The sequence below is a fragment of the Rhinolophus sinicus genome, chromosome 2 (genome assembly GCF_057876585.1).
Source record: "Rhinolophus sinicus isolate RSI-liver-muscle chromosome 2, RSI-T2T, whole genome shotgun sequence".
In the NCBI taxonomy this organism is placed as follows: Eukaryota; Metazoa; Chordata; class Mammalia; order Chiroptera; family Rhinolophidae; genus Rhinolophus; species Rhinolophus sinicus.
Window position 1 is genome coordinate 46,411,903 of NC_142502.1, and position 23,144 is coordinate 46,435,046.

The window sequence follows — 23,144 nt, forward strand, 5'->3', positions numbered from 1 at the left end:
ATTACTGGCTGGGATGAGAAAACAGAGCCTGCTCCCCTCGCTCTCTCCCCACCCGGGCCCCTAGTTATTCAAAGGCTTCTTCAGGTAAACATGAGGGTAAGAATTCACATGGCCCACACAGTGAACATTTCATCACAAAGCCTTAATATGTTAGGAAAATTGCTCCTCAGTTTTCTAGGGGAAGCCCTAGAAAGCCCTAGCTAGGAGCATGGGATGAATTAGGGGTTCCTAGATGGGCAAGGGGTGAAAGTGTCAGTAGGATTAGGGTAAAAAAAAAAGAAGTCCTATCTAGGAACATAGTAGGAAATAAAGTAATTCCTCATCATTCATTTTATGAGGGATTAGCCGAGGGATATCATAGGTAACAGAAACCCACAGGACTCTCCTATTTTAACTATTAGTTTGAAAAATAAATATTTTAACCCAAGTTTCTTCTGGAGAATAAAATAAATTAAGTGTCTACTATTTTGTGGAATTCACAATAGAGAACCAACCCAAAGGGAGGTAACGAGATTCCAAGCCAGGCAAGAATCCCAAATAACACAAACAGAATGATCCGTCATCACTCAAGGGTGGCCTGGAACAGTCCAACTAAAGCAAAGACTTTATTCTAACAGTCCTATCGGAGCAGCATGTTGGCAGGTATGAATAAATGTTTTCTTGAGGATTAAACAGGCAATGATGTTACATAAAGTCCATCCACTATAAGAAGAAATCTTTACTACTCTCATATTGTTAACTTAAAATTTGTTTTCCACCAAAGAGAAAATGTAACTCAATCACCTACATAAGACAGAAAACAAACTGGTAAATGACATAATTATTCTGAGAAAATCAAATAAAAAGAATACTGACCCTCTACTTCTGAGGTAAGATGGCAAGGATGTTGCTTCTTTGGACATTTCCTGCTCCTTGATTTCACTGAAGCCTCCATCATAAGTTAGCTGAAGTGGGTGACTCTTTAAACGGCCAATGGCATTTGATTCTGTTAAACGAGTCCCATTGATTTTCACCATGGAGGTTCCCATCATAACTCTTTCTATGGATTCCACTGTCTTCTTTCCTGTAACAACCAAGGAAATGTTTTGTAAAAGCATTTGTTATTTTAGGAATCACTATCTTTCAGTATTTTTTTTTTTCAATCTAAGAATGTATAAAATTTAAAAATTATATGTTATTTATAATCAAGTCTGGAATTGGATAGAACCTCTCTGAACATATATAGAACCTCTCGCCACTATTTTGGGCTTGGCACCATCAATTCAGCAGGTAAACATGAACAGGACCTTATTTCTATTAGCTTACAATCTACCTAAGGCAAACACTTGCATTTAGGATTATGAACTACCTAAGTCCACATATATACTCTGGTTCCCATAATAATAACTCCTCTTTCTAAATTTGATGTTAGTAATTTTTGATTCAAAAGATATTTATTGAGTGACTCCCTGATGTCACGCATTACCCTAAGCATTTGGGATGCATCAGTGACAAAAACAAAATCCCTGATCTCAGAAGTCATCCTACATACATCCTAATAGGTGTAAACAGACAATAAGTAATATACACCATAACAAATGAAGTATACAAAATAATAAGTGCTACAGAAAAAAGCAAAAGTAGAAAAGTAGAGAAGGGTAAATTGGGGGCAGGTAGCAATTTTGAACAGGGTGGGCATGGTAGACAGACCCTTAAGGAGGTGAGGCATCTAGCCATCAAATGACAAAGGACAGTATTTCCAGCGGAGGGAACGGCAGGTGGCGTGGCCCAAGGCAGGGTGTGCCTGACTGTTCAAGGAACAGCAGGGGTGGAGTATGTGAGGGGGAGAAGAGGAGGAAAGGTGAGCAGAAGGGCTGGGGCCTGACTGTGGAGGCTGGCAGACCACTATGAGGCAATGGAAAGCAGAGGGCACTGAAACCCCTACAGGGCATTGTAAAGGGGAATAAGACAGAGTTGCAAAGGATGCCCAATCTCTGAAATGGGATGTCTACTACGTTTATGACTGCAAATTCTAGACTTTAATACAGCGCTGTTTCTTTGTTGACATTAGGAATAGCTTATCCTTAATGCTGCTACTATACTCTAGTCTGTGATAAAATATTTTTATCTGAAGGGGAAGGGGGGGGATGAGCTTCATACAGAAAATACTGTTTTGCAAGCTTTTCCAAAATGACTCCAGGTTTCCTTTTCCGCACTTGAACCAACAAACCAATAAAACCCAATAATACTACCCAGTCTACTCCTCTGACCAAGCTCCCTACTTTCAAAATACTGAATTGTGAAGCTAAAAGGAAACTTAGAGATTGGCTAGTCTAAACTTCATTTTTCAGATGAGAAAACTGAGAACCCAAAAAGTGAAGTGACTAGTTTAAGGTCACAGACGAAGTTTGTGGAGAGCCAGGACTACCTGGTGGGTGAAGTGTAGGCTTTGCATTCCATCAGACTTGGGGTCAAGTACAAGCTGTGTGATGTAGGCAGGTCACTCAACTTTTTTCTCACCTTCCTCAATGGTCCCCAATGGTCTTGGGGATGAGGTGAGAACTAAATAACGTGGCCTAGTAATGTGACCCATATGGGGCTAGCAGACTCAAAACCTGGAAGTTACTGTCATTATAATTAATGGAACACAAGAATCCTGACTTCTGGCCCAGGGCTTTCTCCATGGCGCCACACTACCTTAAACTACTTTACTACTGAATTACAAAGCACGTGTTTTCTTTTATACTACAAAGCATCTGTAGCTCGGGCGTGTTTTTAGCATTTGTGTCTTTCATTCACTTCATTCCATAAAGATTTATCCAGTACCCACTGCTATGTGCCAGCTGCTGTTTCAGGTGCTGGCGACCCAGTGGTGAACAAGCAGTCCCAGCCATCATGCAGCTACTGTTCTAGAGAAAAACACACCCATACTCATAGGGGGAGGAGCTGCAGCCCCTCTATCTTCACAGTCTACTGGAGCAAGCTGCTCAGTGACTACTACAGTGAAGAACTGCCCTGGGGCTCACTCTTACTCCCGATGGATGTCCACCATCCAACTAAGCATGAATAATGATGCTCTGTGTCACCCTGGCAAATACCTGCAGCACCCCGTACTAACCTTGCAATGGATCATGGGTAAACTTCAAAAGGATTCCACAACCAGCAGCATACCCATGCAGGAACAGTTCCATTTCACAGATCTTTCTCTAGCAACTATATACTTGACCCTGTTTAAGGCTCTCGGGCTACAAACAGAAAAAAACCTCTTTATCTACTGAAGTTGCTCAGTCTAGTAAGAGAGACAGAGAAGTAGATGTGTGTGAGGAGAAAAATGCAGTATAGTGTCACCTGAGCCAGGTAAGGAGGATACAGAGAGCGGGGGAGTCCTGAGAGGTTGGGAGTTGGTCAGGGAAAGATTCATAGAAGATGTGGAGCCTGTGAAGCATTTTGAAGGGTTAACAGGAGGCAAAAAGGCGTTCTAAGAAGGAAAACAGCACTGAGTTGGAGCCCGCTTCACGTGCACACAAGCTGGAAGCTGGACAGCCCAGCAGGACCCATGCTCAGAAGGGCCTTGTGCTTGGTTTAATGCTTTGCTGTTGTCATCTTGAAATTCTGAATGTTTTAACAAAGAGCTCCACATTCTTATTTTGCACTGGGCCTAGCAAATACATAGCAGGTCCTGCAGGAGACCTGAAACAGCAGAATGAGTGTGGGGCGCTGCAAGGAGTTCCCTATTACTGGTGCACAGCCTGTGGGGTTGGGGGAGGCAACGTGCAGTCGCGAGAAGGGCCTGGAATGTTAGGCTGGGGCCAGATCACAACAGAGCTGTACATGCTAAGGAGGACGAACTGCATCCCCTAGCCCAGGAGTCAGCAAACGACAGCGCCACCAAATCTGGCCTGCCTCCTGTTTTAGCATAGCCTGCAAGCTAAGAATGGTTTTTATATTTTTTAATGGTTGGGGGGAAAAAAATCTAAAGAAAAACAGTATTTTGTAATGTGATAATTATATGAAATTCAAATTCAGTCTATGGTTGCTTTCCCACTACAATGAGTAGGTTGAACAGACTGTATGACCCAGAAGGTCTAAAATATTTATAATCTGGCCCTTTCCAGAAAAAATCTGCCAACTTTTGTGCTAGGTCAGTGTTACCCAAACTGTGCTCCCCAAAAGACAGATCCCACAGCCAAGCAGACTTGTGAAATGCTGGGCTGAATTAAAATTAAACAGGTTTCTTTACCAGATGGCTCTTTCAACCCTTTAAATATGCTCATGTGTATTACGATTCTCCAAGAAGAAGAGAAAGGAGGCAGACTTATTTGAGCACAACCCTTTTTCTAAGGAAAAGCTATTCATATTTTGCTAAAATGTTCCCTGGAATTCATTTGGCAAAAACACTCCTTTAGGCACAGGGGGTTTTCAGCAAGAAAATGACGCAATCTGATTTTTATTTACTTGCTGACCTGTTGCCCTTTGTGGCATACACAGAAAATGATCGTTTTTTTTATGGTCCACTGAGATAAAGGGATAAGGCTGCTGCTCATTGCCATGTGTGGCTGGGAGCTTGGCTTCCCCAGGCTCTGCTGGCTGCTCCGAGGGTTGAGGGTCCTGTGCTGACTCAACCGCAGCCTCCAGTGAGCTGAGGGTGGAGCAAGACAGGAGGGCTAGAAGACCAGAGACAAGGCAAGCGGTGACAGAGGCAGCGTGGCAGTGGTGGGAAAGGAGAATGCAGACCGCAGAGATAGTTAGAAAGCCCACTAGGAAGCCCACGGAGGGCGTGGTGATGGCAAAGAGGACAGGTTGGGTGAGAAGGTGGAGGCTGCACTGAGGTCTCCGTCTGGCTTGAATAAGTGGGGAGGTGTTTGCTAAATTGCCCCCTCCAGCCAAAAACCCTACTTGAACACAGAGCAATTCAGCTGCTGGCCCTGTGAAGATGACTACACACATCTCTTCCCCTTTCATTTTCCTAAATCAGAAATTCCGAAGCCCTGCCTGTGGCCGTGTCAGCTACAAATGACCTCACACCAAAGGGAGGGACGCACCCTCTGTCTCCATGCACGGTTGCCTTCACAGTTACCCAACAAAGGATACCTTTTCTAAACAATAGGGACTCTGAGACAAGCCCAGGGAGCTCCTGTACAAATGACAGCGATTGCAAGGCTAGAGCGCTAAAATGTATTTTTTTTAATTGGGCAATGGGTGCTTTTAAAACGACAGCGACTTTTTACTGCCATTGTTTCCTAAGTGCTGACACAGACCCCCGGGATGATGAAAATAGTGAAGTGGGCAACTGCAAACAGGGTGGAGGAAAGAACCGCAGCAAAGACATGCTTTGGTGCAGCCTGGAGTCATGAAGATGGCCTCAGTGCTGGGAAAGGATGCCGCGGACGGCACCTCCCAGAGCACAGGTGAGGTGCCGTGGCTCAGGGCCAGGCAGCCCAGGGGGAAGGAGCTGAGCCATGAGCGGAGCACAGAGACGAGGCTGGTGGGTGAAAGAAACAGCCATGTCTTCAGTCACTTTCACAAAGACACGAACAGCTCAGCAAGCAGCAGGGTTTTCAGTGTGAGCTGCCGAGTAAAATTCATTCAACAGGGATGCAGCATTCAGGTTCCGAAACCAGACACCTAATGAACAACAGGTTAGTAACCCTCATACCAGCTCTGCCGTCCTGTTTCTAAGAAGTGACCCTGTTTCCATATGAGTCGGACTTCACCCCCGACCTTGGGCTCCAGATCCCATCTCCTTCTCATCTTGTCAAAGACTGCTTCTGCAGTGACCAGTCCTTTCTGATATAACTGGTCTGACGTGGAGCCCTACTATGGAATGCTCTAGAAGTTCCTCGGGTGATTCTAATGTGCAGCTACAGTTGAGAAACATAAGTCAGATGATGTCTCTCCCTTGCTTAAACCCTGCCCGGGGCCCTGGCTTTTCACTGTAAGCAGAATAAAGTCCAGGCCATTTTCCCCTGCCCAGCCCAGCCCTGTGGCCTCAGCTGCCTGCACTTTATCCTGCACTGACCACCTTCAAGCCACAGTGGCCTTCAGGACCTCCACCACCCGAGGCTGCGAACATCTCGGGCCTTGCTGTCCCTACAGCAAGGTACTTGTCCACAGATTTCCATATGGCTTCCTTCTTCTCATTATTCACACCTCTACTCAGATGCCACCTCCTCCAGGACACCTTCCAGAGCCATGAGCTAATGCAAATTCCTCCTGTCACAGTCACTCTCCATCGCATTATCTTGCTTATCTCCTTCACAGCACTTGTCAGAACCCAAATTATCTTATTTCTTTGTTTTCCTGTTTAGTTCCTATCCCCCTCACTAGATTGTAAGCTCTTTGAGGACAGGACTCTGGTGGCCTAGAATGGTGCCTGGCACTTAGTAGGGCTACAATAAGTATCTGATTGACTGACTGTTAGAAAAGAATTGGGACATCAAGATAAAGCAAGTTGCCTAATTATATAGAGCCATCCCTCCATATCCATGGGTTCTGCAACTGTGGATTCAACCAACCGCAGATCCAAAATATTTGGAAAAAAATGTTGCATTGTTGCTAACATGTGCTTTGTCGTTACGTCTATGATGGTTGCATCTATACTGAACATGTACACATTTTTCTTGTCATCATTCCCTAAACAATACAGTGTAACAACTATTTGCATAGCATTTATATTGCATTAGGTATTAGAAGTAATCTAGAGATGATTTAAAGTATATGGGAGGATGTGTGTAGGTTTTGTGCAAATACTACGCCATTTTATATAAGGGACTTGAGCATCTATGAATTTTGGTACCACAGGGGGTCCTGGAACCAGTCCCTCACCAATACTGACTATACTCCATTACAACATGGCAATGCGATGCACACACCCTGTACTGCCTGTCTTTTCCTTTCTCCCCGATTCTACCTCTTCAGTTATGTCTGGGATCACTAGGGATCACCAGGAACAGACAGGAAAATAGGAAGTGGGCTGGGAGACATGGGGAACTGCAGCTCATATCCCTGGCTAACGGGGGTGGGTTCTACTTGGCTCCAATCATTCCCATGGGGGCCAAACAGAAAGGGGACCCAGAGCTGCCATGAGACCTTCTACGTTTAAACGTTGCAGACTAATGAGAAGAAAACACTCGTACGTCAAAATAGGATACTCAGGTGGTGGCTTGTAACCTTGACCTCCATCCTCAGATTATCTCCCCTCTGCGACTATAGACCCCTCCTTCTTCATCAACCTGGACTAAAGGAGGGTCAGTTCTGTCAGCCCTTGGTAAAGTGATTTTAGAACTTTTTAAAACTACGCAGAGCAATAATACATTTATAATATTTAATATACATACACTATATAATAAATTTATAATATGACCCTGAACACACATGTACGTGTCTGAAGTAAAGTCTCTTGAAGCAATACTCACCTTTATTATCTGCAATGTACTCTGATGTATCCATTATATTCTATTCTAGTTAATTTTTTAAAATGCTGATGCAATCCACTAAATTGATTGTCATCTAATGGGATATTTCATGCAGTTTGAAAAACTCTTAGCATGCCCTGGACAGGGAATGATTCCAATTCTTGGGGGCATTCCTTAGAATTCCACGTTTTTAGTCTTTCCATTCCCAGGTTTAGGTATCTAAACACGGCAATTCTGTCACAGCAGGAAAAGCCCCATTCAACTTTTGCTTATATTTTCCCATGGGATCAAATAGGTATTTTCAAAGATCCAAGCTTAGTGTACATTATATGAATTTTAAATATGCCTAATGAAATTAACAACTTTTTGAATTCAAATTTTAAAATCATTTATTTCCAATATAGGTGAACTCATTCATTAGAAAACCCTTATCCTAATATTTATTTATTTTTTTACCAAGTAACGGTATTTTTAAAAACTGTGTTATTTAGATATTTTTTATAAACACCCAGAAAAGTATACCGAGGGTGTCAAAAAATGTATACAAGTGGATACTTCGGTCCACGTTGCTCAAGCAATAGTTCACAGTAATCAGAAATGTCTGGATGCTGACGGTAACCACTTTGAGCACCTCTTGTAATTGCAGATGTCAAATGTGACTTGTATTCATCTCTTGTTATTAGTTATATTGAGTATTACAACTTGAATACAGTTTTTTCCTTTCTTAAAATGTGTACACATTTTTTTGGCACCCTCTGTATATATAAACAATGTTTCTTATCAAGCTTTTGCACAATATTAACTAAGTCTCAGTTAAGGTAAAAATCATGTGGGGTTTGATAAAATTATATAGAAATAACTTTTGTGTGCAAATTCAAGAAACATGCCCACCCCCAGGTTTTAAAGATTGTTTCGCGCGCAGCCTTACGCTCAGTGGGAGGAAGCGTCCTGTCAGGCAGATGAGCCCCCTGGGAGGCCGCCCTGAAGAAACGTGCCCGGGCACTGCTTACTCTTCTAATTTTCACAGGGTCCACTGGGGGTTTAGGAAACGGAAGGCAGGGATCTTTCTTTGTGGTGGGAGATGCCGGAGCTTTCGGTTTCTGGAACGAGAGTTTTTAAAATGATGGGCATAAGTTTCTGTGTCTCAAATAAGTCTCACCACCCTGGAGCTGACAATGACACTTCCAGAGAGCACTGGGCTTTTTCTGCCTGGTTTCATCCTGGCCCCTGGAGTCTACCGTCTCACTGGCCCATCTTACTTAATGCGTTACATAGATAACACTTTTTTATTGTTTTTGTCAATTATATTGCATTAAATACTCTGCTGTCCTGCTTAGTGTATTTGGGGGGGAAAAAACAACAGTTTATCTGTGCTAGCAGATATCTATATCTATGTAAGAGACTATAAAATTCAGTAGAATATATTCAACATGCTTTGCAAATTTTTGTGTTCAATTCAGCTCAGAAAACATTTATTAGGTATCTGTATGTGCCAAGAACTATGTGGAATACAAATACCACTTTTACATATTTTGGGCTCCACAGAAGTATTTTTAATGATATGAAAATTTTTAAACAATTAAGAGTCACCAAACATAAGAGCAAGAAGTTGTTTTAGACTTATGATATAAACATGTTTCACTTTCTATGTTTCCAGAATTCTATGCTGAGTCCCTTAGAAAATCAACACTACTGGCAAAATTCCAATTCCTTAAAGAGTTTTAAAAATACCTCCACCAAGTACTGCGTCACCCAGCGCACCCTCTGGTCTAACCTCCAGATGGCAGTGGCCTCCGACCCTGGGTCAGAACCTCACAGAGGCCTAAACACCCACTTTCCGTGTTGCCGGGTGGGCCATGCCTTCCTCCCTCCAATGTTAGCACGATGATCTGTCTATGAAAGTGCAATTTTACGGCAGCAAGAGTTGTTATCTTTCGAAACAAAAATAATCAAGTTTGACTTCCTAAAGTCACTTACTTAATATGTGAAATGACTGACTCTCAATCTAATATGCTAATAATTTTTTTTAAAAATCCAGTATGAAATTCAAGTCAGATAATTTGGAAAAATGGGTAAGGTCATCTGTCACATACGACACACAATTGCAAACACCCATTTTCTCATATACATTAAGAAAACATTGGCATCGATATTAGAGTTCTCCTTCCAAGAAGTTGGCTTATTGCAATAATGATAATATTTTTCAAAATATTTCTTATATCCTCTTGTTCATTTGCATCTGGAATCAGTTCATAAACCACATAACAATCAGTTATGGCTTTAGAGACACAGGCTTCTAACACACAGTTAGAAAAAGAGTAAATAAAATAACTAGCGTACTATAGAGAAAGAGTAAATGACTTTGAGCTCAAACAGATCTGGAGTGGCAGCCACTTGCTAGTTATAAGAACTTAGACATGACATTTATGTCTCTGAACTTGCCCAGGTATCAAATGGAGTTTGTAGTCCTCTTCTTGCATCAACATTGATGTATTTACAATTCCAGTTATGGAGACTCAAGAAATGCTAGCTCCCTTCCCTATGTAAGTTACTCACTCTTTAGGGGATTTGGTTCCAAGTTACTTTTAGTCTTGGAAGTCTCAAAGCCAAGGCCCTGACACAATCTTGCTGGAAAAAAAAGTCTTGAATTCTGAGGTGTCTCTTCTGAAGGAGACAACGCTCACTTGTCTGTATAAGTTGTGCTAATATTTGTTTAATAAATAGTCACTTTACTTTTCAGTCTCCCTAATTTGTTGCAAAACATTCATAAGAATGTGACTTAGGCCATGAAGCTAATAGTAACAACCGCAGCTAAGAATATAATACGGGAACATAAGTGCTTTAGACACAATTATGAAAAATAAGATACATAAGGATAATCTCAATAGTGAACATAGATAGCAGGTTTCTTATCTCAAAACGTCTGTGCTCTGCAGGTACTTTAAATCTGAAAACAAGAAGTCTGCTAAATAATAATAATGCAGATAAAGTAGATGCTTTCTTGTACAGATGCCTTAACTGTTTTACATGTGTGGGGTACTAAATAAATGATCTTATAAAAAGGGAAAATACAGTTTTGCAAAGCTAATTTTTCCCAAAAGAGAATAACTGAATAATCTCTGGATGGCAAGATAACGCCCCTTAACTGCTCCTTGATAGAAGACATTATTTTCCTAGCACAAAATTAGTCATTGTTTATATAATGAGAAATTAGTTCCATTTTACTGCTGACCTTTACTAAATTATTTATCCTATTTAAACATATTAGCTCACTGGACTACTTAAAATATAAACTGATACATGTTTATATTTTAGGGAAAACTACTAAACAAGCCATCAGTTTCTGTCATGCCAGGTTCTATAAAATGTTCTTCCACTTTGTAGAGCAAAATGGCTTTTATGAAGCAAGCCCATAAAAGTTTTTTCTTAAACAATTAACGTCATTTTAGAATTAAAAGAATGGTGCAAGTAAGTTCAGAGCTTCGCTTGAGAACCTTATCTCCCTCACGTTTTGTGTCATGACACGAAACAGTGACTCGAGTATAATCAAGGGCACTGGAAAGTCAAATTTAACATTTGTTCTGGTTGATAAAACTGCTAGAGTCCACTGAAGACTGAAAGACTATTTTCATAGAACCAAATCAAAGAAGACAAAATTCCTAGAACATTGAAGGGCTCTGGCTGGCCCCGACGCCTCCCAGCAATGTGGGCCCTGATCACCTTCTGACATGGCTCCTGGGGATCACCAGGTGGGAAGGCAGGGTCCCCCCTATTCTACACAAAGGCTGGAAAAGGGAGTCTACAACATCCCAACCCAAAAAGTTATGATTTAATTGGTAAAGCAACAGATCTCTCTCTCTCTCTCTCTCTCTCTCTCTCTCTCTCTCTCTCTCTCTCTCTCTCCCCGTCTCTCTCTCCCCGTCTCTCTCTCCCCGTCTCTCTCTCCCCGTCTCTCTCTCCCTCTCTAAAAGACCTCTTGGAAGTTTGAAAGCAAATACTAAAAATCCCCCCCAAGCACATAACCTTCGGATGTGGCGACTGTATGTGCATTCCTATTACCATGATTCTCTCCACAGGTGCTCTGGGCTCCTCTGTCACTGTCAGCATGAGACTTGCTGCTGTAATGTTACTGTTCCTTTCAGAAACAGTGAAAGAAGAAACACTTCTCTGACAATCTCATTCTGTTTTTCCTTACCCTGGATCTCTCCTATCGTCAAGGTACATATAAGGCTTCTAAGTCCCTTTCTTTTAAAAAATATATTAAATTTTGTTTTACTTGTCAAATACTTGGCAATTGGTTTCTGTAAAATATAAAAATAATAGCTCAAGCTGATCTCTGCAGTGAGAAGTCTGAACAGCAGCCACCATGGGGAGGCAGTATGTGCAATGCTGGTAATGGTCTGTTTTCCTTTTTGAATCCTGGTTATTCAGCATGTGGAGTTTGTGTAAATTGATCAAGCTGCATTCTTAGGATCTGTGTCTTTTCTGTATGTCAATAAAAACGTTAATAAAATACCTGGAGCTTAAATAATGAGGCTTTGTAAGGTTAGGAGACGTAGGGAGAATTCTGCTTTGACAATAATGATGAAAGGCAAAATTTCCTATTTATTCACATGGTCACATGTCTTTTCCTACTTTATACAACCCACAGCATGACAGCAGCGGTTCCGTGTATATAAGTCTGAACACCAGCTAACCAGAGCAGCCGAATGAAAATAGGAGTAACTGCCACCACACAATAGCCGCACATCTCAGAGCTGTCATGGGAAGGTGGGGAGCTGCTAAGGAGGAAAAAGATGTGCCCAGGCATTCCTATAGAGCAGGAAGATATAAACGTTAATGGACTTCCCCGTGTTCTAAGATACAGGGGCTAACGGGAATCCTGGTGCACTAGTCAAGCTGGCCAGCCACGGCCTGAGTGGTCAGGACCAGGGGCATCAGTTTTTCTATCATCCTCTGAAGGTCAGGTCATCCCTGTGTAGGCAGCCCACAGCCTGCTGGAAGGTGTGGAGGGGAACACAGGCCAGACATGGGAGAGAAACAGAGAGAAGGGTAGGCCTGCAAGCGCAAAGGGTTACCCTGATTTGTTAAATGGAAGAGCTGGAACGAGGTGCTCTCTGAGTTCCTTCTCTCTGTCTGACTCCTGGTTGGGGTATTATAAAAAGGCAAACTAGCCTGAGAAAGTGTCCTAGATCCAAAAAGTACTGACATTCAATTAGTTAAGTCTTCACAAATTCTTTCAGCAAGTGTGTCCCTGAACTGTGCGATACTCCACCCTACCCTCCAGCTGTCGCCTTTATCCCCCTTCCTCTCCTTCCACTCTGATTTCCCCTTATCTCTCTCTTCCCTCTGTCAATTTAGTGGTTACCAGAGTGAAAGGGTTCATTAAAAGGTGAAGTGTAAAAGAGGAAAGAAGGTGGAAGGGCAGGTGGCATGAGGCCACTTTCAGAATTTTTTGACTGGGAGCTCCAAACTGTAACTATTATTTAAAATGAAACATACTTAAGACCCTCACATAATCCACTATAACAAAAATATTCCAAACTACAAGAGTTATTTAACTTAACATGGGGATTTCTTAGCCCACTTTTACTTTGCACACAGCACCCAACCAACCATTCTGCCGTAAAGAAATTTAATTGCAATGACCCTACACAGAAGCAAATGCCAACTTTATCTTTGCATAACAGCTATTCCTACAGTCCAAGAACTGCACACGTTTGACAAGGACCAGGTTACCTCCGGAAATAGATTTTTTAGGAAAGAGTAGGCAGAAACTGAGTGGGTCCCAAAAGATTACAGCAATTATTAAAAACACTTCATAGAGGCCAAATGACAGAATCGTACAAGAGAATCATTCTACAACCAGGCAGACCCACTGGGCTGCCAAACCGGGGGTCCTCTTTCTGTAGTGAGCTCAAAACCCAAGGCTGTAGGTGCAAGAAGCCACGTGTCAACAACAATGGCTGGCTGGCAAAATATTCATCGCACATTGGTTCATGCGTAGTATTCTAGAATCTTATTTTTGTCATCTGCAATACAAGAACAGGCATAATCTTCCTCACAGAGGCAGACTGAAGAATGTAAGATATACTTGGAGATAATTGGGGTCATTTGGATACGGATTATACATTAAATGATGCTACTGAGCAATGGTAATTTTCTGAGCTGTAATGATAGCACCGCGGTTATATAGGAAACTGTCCTTGTTCCTATGAGATGCACACTTACATTTTTATGGATTTAAGTTGTCTAAAAGTAAGTCTGCAACTTACTTTCACATAGTTCATCAAATACACACACACACACACACACACACACACACACACAAACAGGCACACACATATACAGCAATAAAAATTGAGAAGCAGCTTCAGTGACACCCCAATTCCATAAAAGTCTAAGGACTTGGTATCACCAGGTATTTGGGGTTGCAGGGGCACCAGGGGTGTGGAGCCTAAGATAAGGAGGACTGGCTGCAAGTCTGTGGGACCCCTTTCCTCTCAGCTCCACAGTCAGGCCACAGAACCCAGGAGTAGATGGCAGGTTTTTTGTCTCAAGTATCAGGCTAACCAGGCACAGCCGAGGGTCAGAGTACTTACTGTAAACACAGATATTAATGGAATACTTATCTATTGAATGCTAGGTATTCCTACCTTCTTCTACCTGGAAGTTAGCAGCCAGCCTTTATCTTCCAGGCAAGAGCTTGAAAGATACTTCTACAGAGAACTGACTAGCTCACAAGGAAAGCCCGAAAGATACTGCCATTGGGATTTTCACAAACAACGCAGCCCAGCAGACCTCCTAAATGTAGGTGTGGGTAGGTATCACTTATGGGTTGACCAATCCATTCCACATGCTTCCACTGTCAAATAAGGGCAGCAAGAGAAGCAGCATGAGCTATCAGAGGAGAGTCTCTGATACGAAAAACAGAGACCCAAACAAATAGAAAAATGTAACAAGACACAGAGGAAAGACCATGTGAAGACACAGAGGAAAGACCATGTGAAGACACAGAGAAAAGATGGCCATCCACAAGCCAAGCAGAAAGGCCTCAGAAGGAATTAATCCAGCTGCCACCTTGATCTCAGACTTCTAACCTTTAGAACTGTGAGAAAATAAATTTCTGTTAACACACACGTGCTGCAGATTTTAAAGGAAGAACAACTAAAAAATGAAAACTATCATTAATACACATAGATAAGATGCTATAATCATAAAACAAGAACAGACTACTACATATTTAAAAAGATAATTTAGAAGGGGTAAAAGCTTTTGGAAATTAAAATTATGACAGCAGAAATGAAAAGAACTCAATAAAAGGATTAGAGAATAAGATTTCTTCTAAAAAAAAGATGAGAAACAGAAAAGAGAAAGTAAGAAAATTGGAGTGCCAGTCCTGTTCGGATCCCACATCCGAATAATAAATTCCAGAAACAGCAAACAGAACAGAAAAGAGGGGAAGACACAGCAAAATAATTCAAGGATATTTCCCAGAGTTGAAGGGCAGGAGATTCCACATTGAAAGTGCCCAGCATGATGGATGAAAACGGACAAACACAAAGGCCCGTTATCATGAAATTTCAGAACACTGGGAACAAAGAAAAATCCTTCAAACTTCTAGAGAGGAAAAAACAGCTATCGCGGTCTCAAATAATTGACTTCCCATACACCCCTTTTCAAGAAGTTATTGGAGGGAGTGTTCCCCCCAAACAAGAGTAAATCAAGAAAGAAAAACTTGAGATACAGAAAACAGGGAAGCCAGCAGGAGAGGGAGGAGAGATAGATGCCCAGGGCAAGTAGTCCAGGAGGGACTGTGGAAAGTTCTCCTAAGAGATGAATCAACAGAATACCTCCTGTGAATGAATATATGAAGGAGATGTGGACCACTGGGGAAGAGTCTGGGTTGAAATAGTACTAATACAAAACTGAAAAAGCCAGGCGATTATTACTGCCAGGAAAAACAAAAAGTGGTGCAGGGAAAGAGAAGCAATCATCATTAGTTCAAGGTTCTGCTGTAAAGTGTTTCTACAATCACAGTCCGAGAAAAGGGATCTAACCGAAATGAAGAAATATCTATACAGAAAGCGGCGGTGAAGACAGAAACGGTGAATGTGTTGTGAGGAGGCATGGGAGGACAGACAAGAGTTAAATCTTCATCTTCCGTAGCAGGAAGTCATTAGCTAATTCCTCGAGCTCATAAATCATAGAGCAGCAAGACACTGTGTTATTTAGGAATTTGGATGTAAATACCAAAAGAATGTGCCAAAAGAGTTTAAAGTAAGAGGCTCTGGAGAAGTGAGAATGAAGAATAAGGGGACAGGAGACTGTTGGAGTTGTTTTGTAGCAAATCTTTGAGTCTTTATGTACATGTACTTATCTGTACATATAAATAGTAAAACAAATAAAGTAATATATATGTATAACTCTTTTAAAACATGTTTAAACATTTTTTTGCCAGGTTACTCTATATTTCTAAAATTCTTTATTATTAAACTGTAGGTAAATAATAAAAATGTTTCATCAGACACTAACCATTATATTTGAAAAAGTATAAAAGAATTTGCTTTCATATTAAATTATTAGTCTATGTAATTAGTCGATTTGGGTCTATGTAACCATTTCCTTAGCTTATATTAGTGCTGATTCCAAATATTTTTTATTAATTCCATTTCACAGCACTCATGCTGTGATAAAGTACTCACAAGTTCTAGTGGGCTGAGACGTGCTCTAGAGATGGGCCTGGGATCAGATGGTTCAAAACTGGACGCATGGAGGCTAGCACAGGAGATGGAACACAAGTGTTACTTTGTGAAGAATCGTTTCTTTTATTTCTAGTATATGTGAGTTAACTCTATTCCAAGACAAAAGCATTCGATGCATAAGCCTTGAAAACTGTAATTTTTAAAAAATTAAGCCATTGAAAACTTATGACATTTTATTAATAAGTCATTTCATTGTTTTTAGGATTAAAAGTACTGAATCATGAAAAGAAATGTATATAGTCATTTTTTTTTTTTTAAAGCTTTGGTCATATCCCTTTATTAAGTTGGCATGATAACCACTGCAAACCAACTTCTTGGACCCAAGGTCTGGAATTATCCTTAGGAATCTTGAACAGATAGAAGAGGTATAATTAGAAGTCAAACTTTAAAAAGCAACTATCCTTAAATAGAATTAAGGGAAAATGTCATCTGGTGGCTTACATATCTGAGCGTACAGGCAAGAGAAATGTCACATACCTGAAGGAGGAAGGGGGTCTATTTTCTGGAGTCCTTGAAGACGCAGGTCCGAATAGCTTTCTTTGGTCTTCCCGCGGTGTGAACGGTCTTTGGGTCCTAATTGTTCTCAATGCATTTCGTGCTTCACTTATGATTTCCGCACTGGTCTTCGGCTTGGCCACTGAAGGTCGATAAAACAGATCCAGCTTTTCTAACTTTTTATCATTTGGAGACAGCATCTTTCCTTTTAAAGTAAAATGTTCTTCAGGTAGACACCACACCCTGCAACTATATGGTGCAAAATATCAATTATTTTCATCCAGTAGTTTAGAAAGAAAGGAGTACTTAAACCCACCCATTTATGCTGAAATCATTCCTCTATATTAAACTTGAAAAAATGATGAACAAGTTTTAATTAAAAATCTACCAGGCAGTTACAGTTAGAAGATTAGGATGGGAGAAGAGCTTTCAAAGATATAGGCTGATGTGCACAGTTATGAATATATGTGATTGAGGCAAATGATGCACAGGGTAGAGACTGAGAATGAAAGCTAAACCTGAAGAGAAAGAGGACAAGTCATAAAAGACTGACTAGGAGAAAACCATCTCATATCCTCCAATCTATTAAAAAAAAAAAAAAAAAAAAACTGCAGGAGGGTGGGGTTCCACTAAATTTTTAACTGAAGTTTCCTTTCCTTTCCTACTGCCCTCCACACAAAATGCTAGTATAAGGTTAAATTTAGACAGGGGGCCTATTTCCAAACTGTATTTGCTTTTATAAATGTAGTCTGTAAACTCAGAGAAAGGTTCAGCCCCACATTGGCCCATAATATACTTGAATTAATTGATTCAAATCATCTTCAATTTGTGATAGTATCCTAGATAAATAAATACCAATTATCAATATCAAATGATCCTTGCTCAGGCCACCTCCCTCAGTCAAAGAGTTAAAATCATACACAAGGGCCCTGAGAAGGCAGATCCTTCTTAAACAAGGGTGTGTTCCATGGAGGCCTGGTTAACTTGGCAAGACACCTCTGACAGCTCGAAACTTTACAACAGTCAAAGTTTTTAAAACTTGATTCTAATTAGTATATGGTATTAGGTGTTCATTAAGGAAAAAAAAAACCTCAAAACTCTAATCCCCTGAAAATGTGATATCTCTAGGGAGACAGAGGTCTGGAAATTATTCATATATTTCAGTTGCCCAATTTTAGAATAACTTCTGTAAAAAAGAAAAAAAACCAAAACTGTGACATGCCCAAGGAAACTAAAAAGACTCCATTTCCATGAATAGAATCAACAGGTGATTTCTTAGACAAATACAAGAGAATTTACTATGTTATGATGCTACATATTAAGCTGTTACATAACGACAGACAACAAGAATATTTATTTAATTCCACCCAGACCCCACCCTAAGAGTTTTAAAGAAAAGAGTATGATGAAAACTACAAACAACATGCCATTTCTTTCATATGGAAAGGCCAGGTGTTGAGGTAAAACAGTAAAAATTTACTAGATAAGCAATACTATTCTAGGAATTTTTGATAGAAGAGTTAAAATTTAAGCAAGGTTTCCAGAATTACTATATACATTAAAACAACTAACAAAAACTATGGCAGATGTGGTATATTTTACTTCTAATATGATGTGACTGGTTCTTTATTTAAAAAATATTCAATGCTAATTATTAACATATACATAAAGTATTTTCTACATATATTATTTTCAGATGAATAATATAAACATCTAAGTTAATTGGCCATGACAGGTTTGTTTGTTTTTAAAACGCCCACTGCAGTAAGAAATTATACCACTTAGTGAGAGAAGCTTCAGTACAATGAACAAGTTTTTTTCCAGAACTCAAATTAGGTTTGAAACTCTCTCAGCCCCACAGGGCACTAATAAGTCTAGCAAAGTCCAAAGGTGATGTGGCAAACCTAATAAAGAGAGAAAGGGCTTGGGATGAGTAATAATGGATCAGTATTCCTGATTAAGGCTCTTCCTGGCTGTATTTTATTTTGCATTGAAAACTATACTCTTTCATAGAGTAATGAAGCAGGAACTCAGGTCAAACTCTAGGAATTCTGTAAATGATTTGAGTATACGGGAATTTAGACTGATCAAATACTGGTGTCAACAATGTAAAGAATGGGCTTAAAAATCTTTTTGTAAATTTTTACCACAAATTCCACACAATGTTCTCTCTCCACTTTCCTCTCTCTTCCCCCCAAATCTCACTTTAACAGTTATATTGTGAGAAATTGTTTTAATAGTGCAAGATACACAGTTAATCTGTTATTATATTAATATATTATGAACTAAATGAAAATGGAAATGTTCAATGATATAAGTGAACTGAGTTGGAAGTGGTTTCCCTTTTTGGGGGGGTGGGAGGATTTTTTCTTCATATCTGTTAAATTGATGGTTTTTGCCAACTTATTAAACAATCAATCAGAGTTGGAAAGCTTGTCTAGTAGTTACAGTAAAGTATACCTGAACCATGACACAATAGTATCACAGATATTTTAACTTTACAAAAATTCTCCTGACAACTGGAACAAATCCATTCAGCTAGAATTGATTAACTATTTCCTATGTGCAAAGTTGGATCTCTGGGAACACAGACAGAAATAAATTCTGTCTTCACTTTCAGGCAAGAAGGACCACTAATGCTAGTTAAACATTTACTTTAATACCAAGCACTATGTTAAGTACTCTTGAGTAGAGCATCTCAATTAATCCCCACAACGAGTCTGTGAAAGAGACAGTCTTAAAGCAATAGCAACAAATGCTATGACATATGCCCAGAGATGATACTCAAACTATTACCCGCTAGATGTAGGGGTAGGAAGTGGGGTATTCAGAAGCCTCCGGGCTGCAGCTATTTACACACCAATATAGAGACATGCCAGTATTTTCACAACTGGAGGGGCCTTCTTGGTGTGTGCGAGCTGAGTATCAGCTCTGCTTGTACCCAGATGATTTCAATGCAAGGTAGAAACTGATGGAGGCAGTTAAACAAAATAAACTACCATGTGACTACAAAAAGGGAAGGGATTTATGATTGGGAGGTGTCAAACAAGTAGACTTCCTGGAGGAGGTGATGCTTGAGATGGGATCTGGAAAATTGGGCTGAATTTGAGCAAGTGGCAATGGCTGATATTGGGGCTGGAGTAGAGAAGGAATTTCCAGCAAAGTCAATGAGTGAGCCAAGGCAAAGCGTCAAGAACATACAGGATGCGTGTTGGACAAGAAGGACCTCTGGAAATGAAGACTGGAGTTGGGCCAGAGAGAGAACTGAATGGCAGGCCAAGAAATTAAATAAAAGCTGATGAGAAAATTAAAAGATTTGGGGACATGATGTGATCTGGCAGGGATGGGCAGGATGGAAAGGAGGGAAACGACTAAAAAGGACAAAGTCAGGCAGTTCTTCTATAACGGTCCCACTACCTCTTAGAGGTTTTCATGAAAGCTTTCCTGGACATGCCTGTCCCACCCTTCCAGCCTGTTAAGTGGCTCTCCCCTGTCCCCCACAATGCCCCCAGTTGGTCTCTCAGTACACCCTCCCACTGTGCTAGAAATGCCTGTGTACCTGGTGTTGCCCCACTAGACTCTGAGCCCCAGTTCTTCACGTGAGGCACGGCTGAAGATCAACACTTGTGTAATCACTAGATTCCATTTTCAAATACAAACCTGAGCTAGGAAATATCCAAATGAAGTCTGCATAGCATCTTTAATTGGAGACATTCATGACAGTGGATTAGGAAAGCATATACCGTGTTTCCCGAAAAATAAGACCTAGCTGGACCATCAGCTCTAATGCATCTTTTGGAGCAATAATTAATATAAGACCATGTCTTATATTATATTATGTTAGCTAAAACCCAGTCTTATAGTAAAATAAGGTATTATATTAATTATTGCTCCAGAGACGTCATCAAAATGGTGGCGTGAGGTGAGCCTCTGGAAATCTCCCCTGGAATTTACAACAAATTGAACAACTATAACTCCACAAAGGACTCCCTGCGCAGCAGACAGGCAAGATGAAGAGGCCCACTCTTGAACTCAACTAAAGGGGGGCAAATTGCGCGAGCGGGGGAGGAGGGAAGGGAGAAGTGTGGTGATGGAGCTGTGCAGGTGCAGGATGCAGACCTAGCTCAGTGCTCCGAGCTCGCTGCTTCCGGGAACTACCGGAGCTGCGGGAGAGGGAAGAACTCGGACTGCTAGGGCTCCGCCAGGGCTCCACAGGGCTGAGGGGACAGCACATAACACGGCTGAACCCAACGCTCACGGCAGAGACCTCAGAGCAAAGACTGAGGGAAGAAGGCCGAAAACGGTGGTTTAAGCCCTCACTGCCGAGCAGAGAACAGAAGCCTTAGGCACTGAGACTAGCCGCCCCCTCCCTACCCTCCCAGAGCTCGCCCCGCCCCCACCTGCCCAGTGCTAGAAGTGGAAGAGTAGCAGTGTCACATCAAAAGAACAGAATATTTGCAGTTCTGAAAACTGTGGTCCACAGACACAGATTTACAGCCCAACTAGTTCCGGCAAAGGGGAGGGAGCTGTGGAAACAGGACTGGCTGTGGTGGTGGTCGCCGCCATTGCTCTGGGCCACCTCTTACAACTCACCCCACCCGTGTCCGCACCTATCTGAGCGGATCCCTGCAGGAGTAAACAGAACTGCTGAAACACACGGGCTCTGAATCTGGTGCAGGAAAAGCTTTGGAACTTCAAAAGCTCTCCGCATCCCCACAGGGACACGGTGCCCTATGAACCAGGCAAATTGTTAACAGAGGAGAAGCCTGCCTTCCAGGGAATCCCCCCATTGTGTGAGAAGCTGGAATAGTGAAGAGAAAACATAACACTACAGTGTGAAAGAGGAAAAAAGGCTGCAGTTGGACAGAAAATAAAACATTCTACAAATACATACTGGAAAACAAAACAAAGACCTCTTCCTAACAACCTGTTGCAGAACCCACTCCTGTAGATGTCTAGGAAGAGAAATAACAAATCATTAATTGCCGTGAATAACCAAGGCAACCAGACAGCTCAGAAAGAAAGTGAAAAGTCTCCAGAAAATGAACTTAAACATATAGAAATATGTGACTTAAATGACAGAGAATTCAAGATTGCAGTTTTGAAAAAACTCCACGAGATGCAAGAAAACACAGAAAGGCAGTTTAATGAACTCAGAAACACAATCAAAGAACAACATGAACATTTTATGAAAGAGATTGAAATTTTTAAAAAGAACCGAACAGAATTTCTGGAGATTAAGAACTCAATAGAAGAAATTAAGAATGAAATAGCCAGCTTAGGTAGTAGGGTTGACCAGATGGAGGAAAGAATCAGTGACATCGAAGCTAGAAACCTGGAAATGATACGGATGAAGACGAAAGAGACTTGAGACTTAAAAGAAATGAAAGAACTCTACAAGAACTTTCTGACTCCATCAGAAAGAGCAATATAAGAATAATGGGCATACCAGAAACAGAAGAAAGGAGAAGGGAACAGATAGAATATTCAAACAAATAGTCAATGAGAACTTCCCAAACTTGTGGAAAGAACTGGATCCTCAAATCCAAGAAGCAAATAGAACACCTAATTATCTCAACCCCACTAGGCCTTCTCCAAGGCTCATTGTATTGAAGCTGTCAAAAATCAGCGACAAAGAAAGAATCCTCAAGGCAGTCAGGGAAAAAGAAGACAGTAACCTACAAAGGAAAGTCCATTAGAATATCAACAGATTTTTCAGATGATACAATCAGATTTTTCAGAAACTCTACAAGCCAGGAGGGAGTGGAACCAAATATTCAAACTACTGAAAGAGAGAAATTATGAGCCAAGAATAATATACCCAGCAAAGATATCCTTTAGATATGAAGGAGGAATAAAGACCTTTCCAGACATACAGAAGCTGAGGGAATTTTCTAATACACAACCTGCTCTACAAGAAATACTAAAGGAGGCTATTCAACCACCAACAACAGGGACAATCTGTGGCAACCAAAACATAAAAAGGGGGAGAGTAAAGGCCTGAACTGTAATATAGGAATGGAGAAAGTAAACATGCTGAAGAAAATGGAATACTCTAAATATCAAACTTTCTTTTACATAAACTTAAGGGTAACCACTCAAAAAAAAATCCAGAACTGAAATGCATACAGTAATAAAGAAGAAACAAAGGGAAACATCATAGAATACCAACACACAGAAATAATAGACAACAACAAAAAGGCAAACAACAAAATGGAGACACAGTCTTACCAGAAAACTAAAGATAAAATGACAGGAAATCCTCACATATCAACAGCCACCCTAAATATAAATGGACTGAACTCACCAATAAAAAGGCACAGAGTAGCAGATTGGACCAAACAACTAAACCCAACCATATGCTATCTCCAAGAGACACATCTCAGCTACAAGGACAAGCATAGACTCAAAGTGAAAGGGTGGAAATTGACACTCCAAGCAAATGGTATCCAGAGAAAATCAGATGTAGCCATACTGATATCAGATGAAA

General features: G+C 40.8%; 1 protein-coding gene across 5 annotated transcripts in view; it reads right to left on the reverse strand.

Moving 5' to 3' along the window:
* ARMC2 (armadillo repeat containing 2) overlaps nt 1–23,144 on the reverse strand; it is a 106,028-nt gene that overhangs the window by 76,934 nt on the left and 5,950 nt on the right. For 4 of the 5 annotated variants that reach the window (XR_012496711.2, XM_019735069.3, XM_019735070.3 and 1 more), the window contains exons 2-5: nt 16,637–16,903; nt 16,100–16,172; nt 8,323–8,494; nt 856–1,063 (exon numbers count right to left, since the gene is read on the reverse strand). Coding sequence is in view for 4 of the 5 variants with exons in the window: in XM_019735069.3 (XP_019590628.3) it covers nt 856–1,063; nt 8,323–8,494; nt 16,100–16,172; nt 16,637–16,854 (671 nt within the window). In the remaining variant the exon portion in view is untranslated. The remainder of the gene's footprint in view (nt 1–855; nt 1,064–8,322; nt 8,495–16,099; nt 16,173–16,636; nt 16,904–23,144) is intronic. The other variant, XM_074333376.2, reaches the window with a different exon arrangement.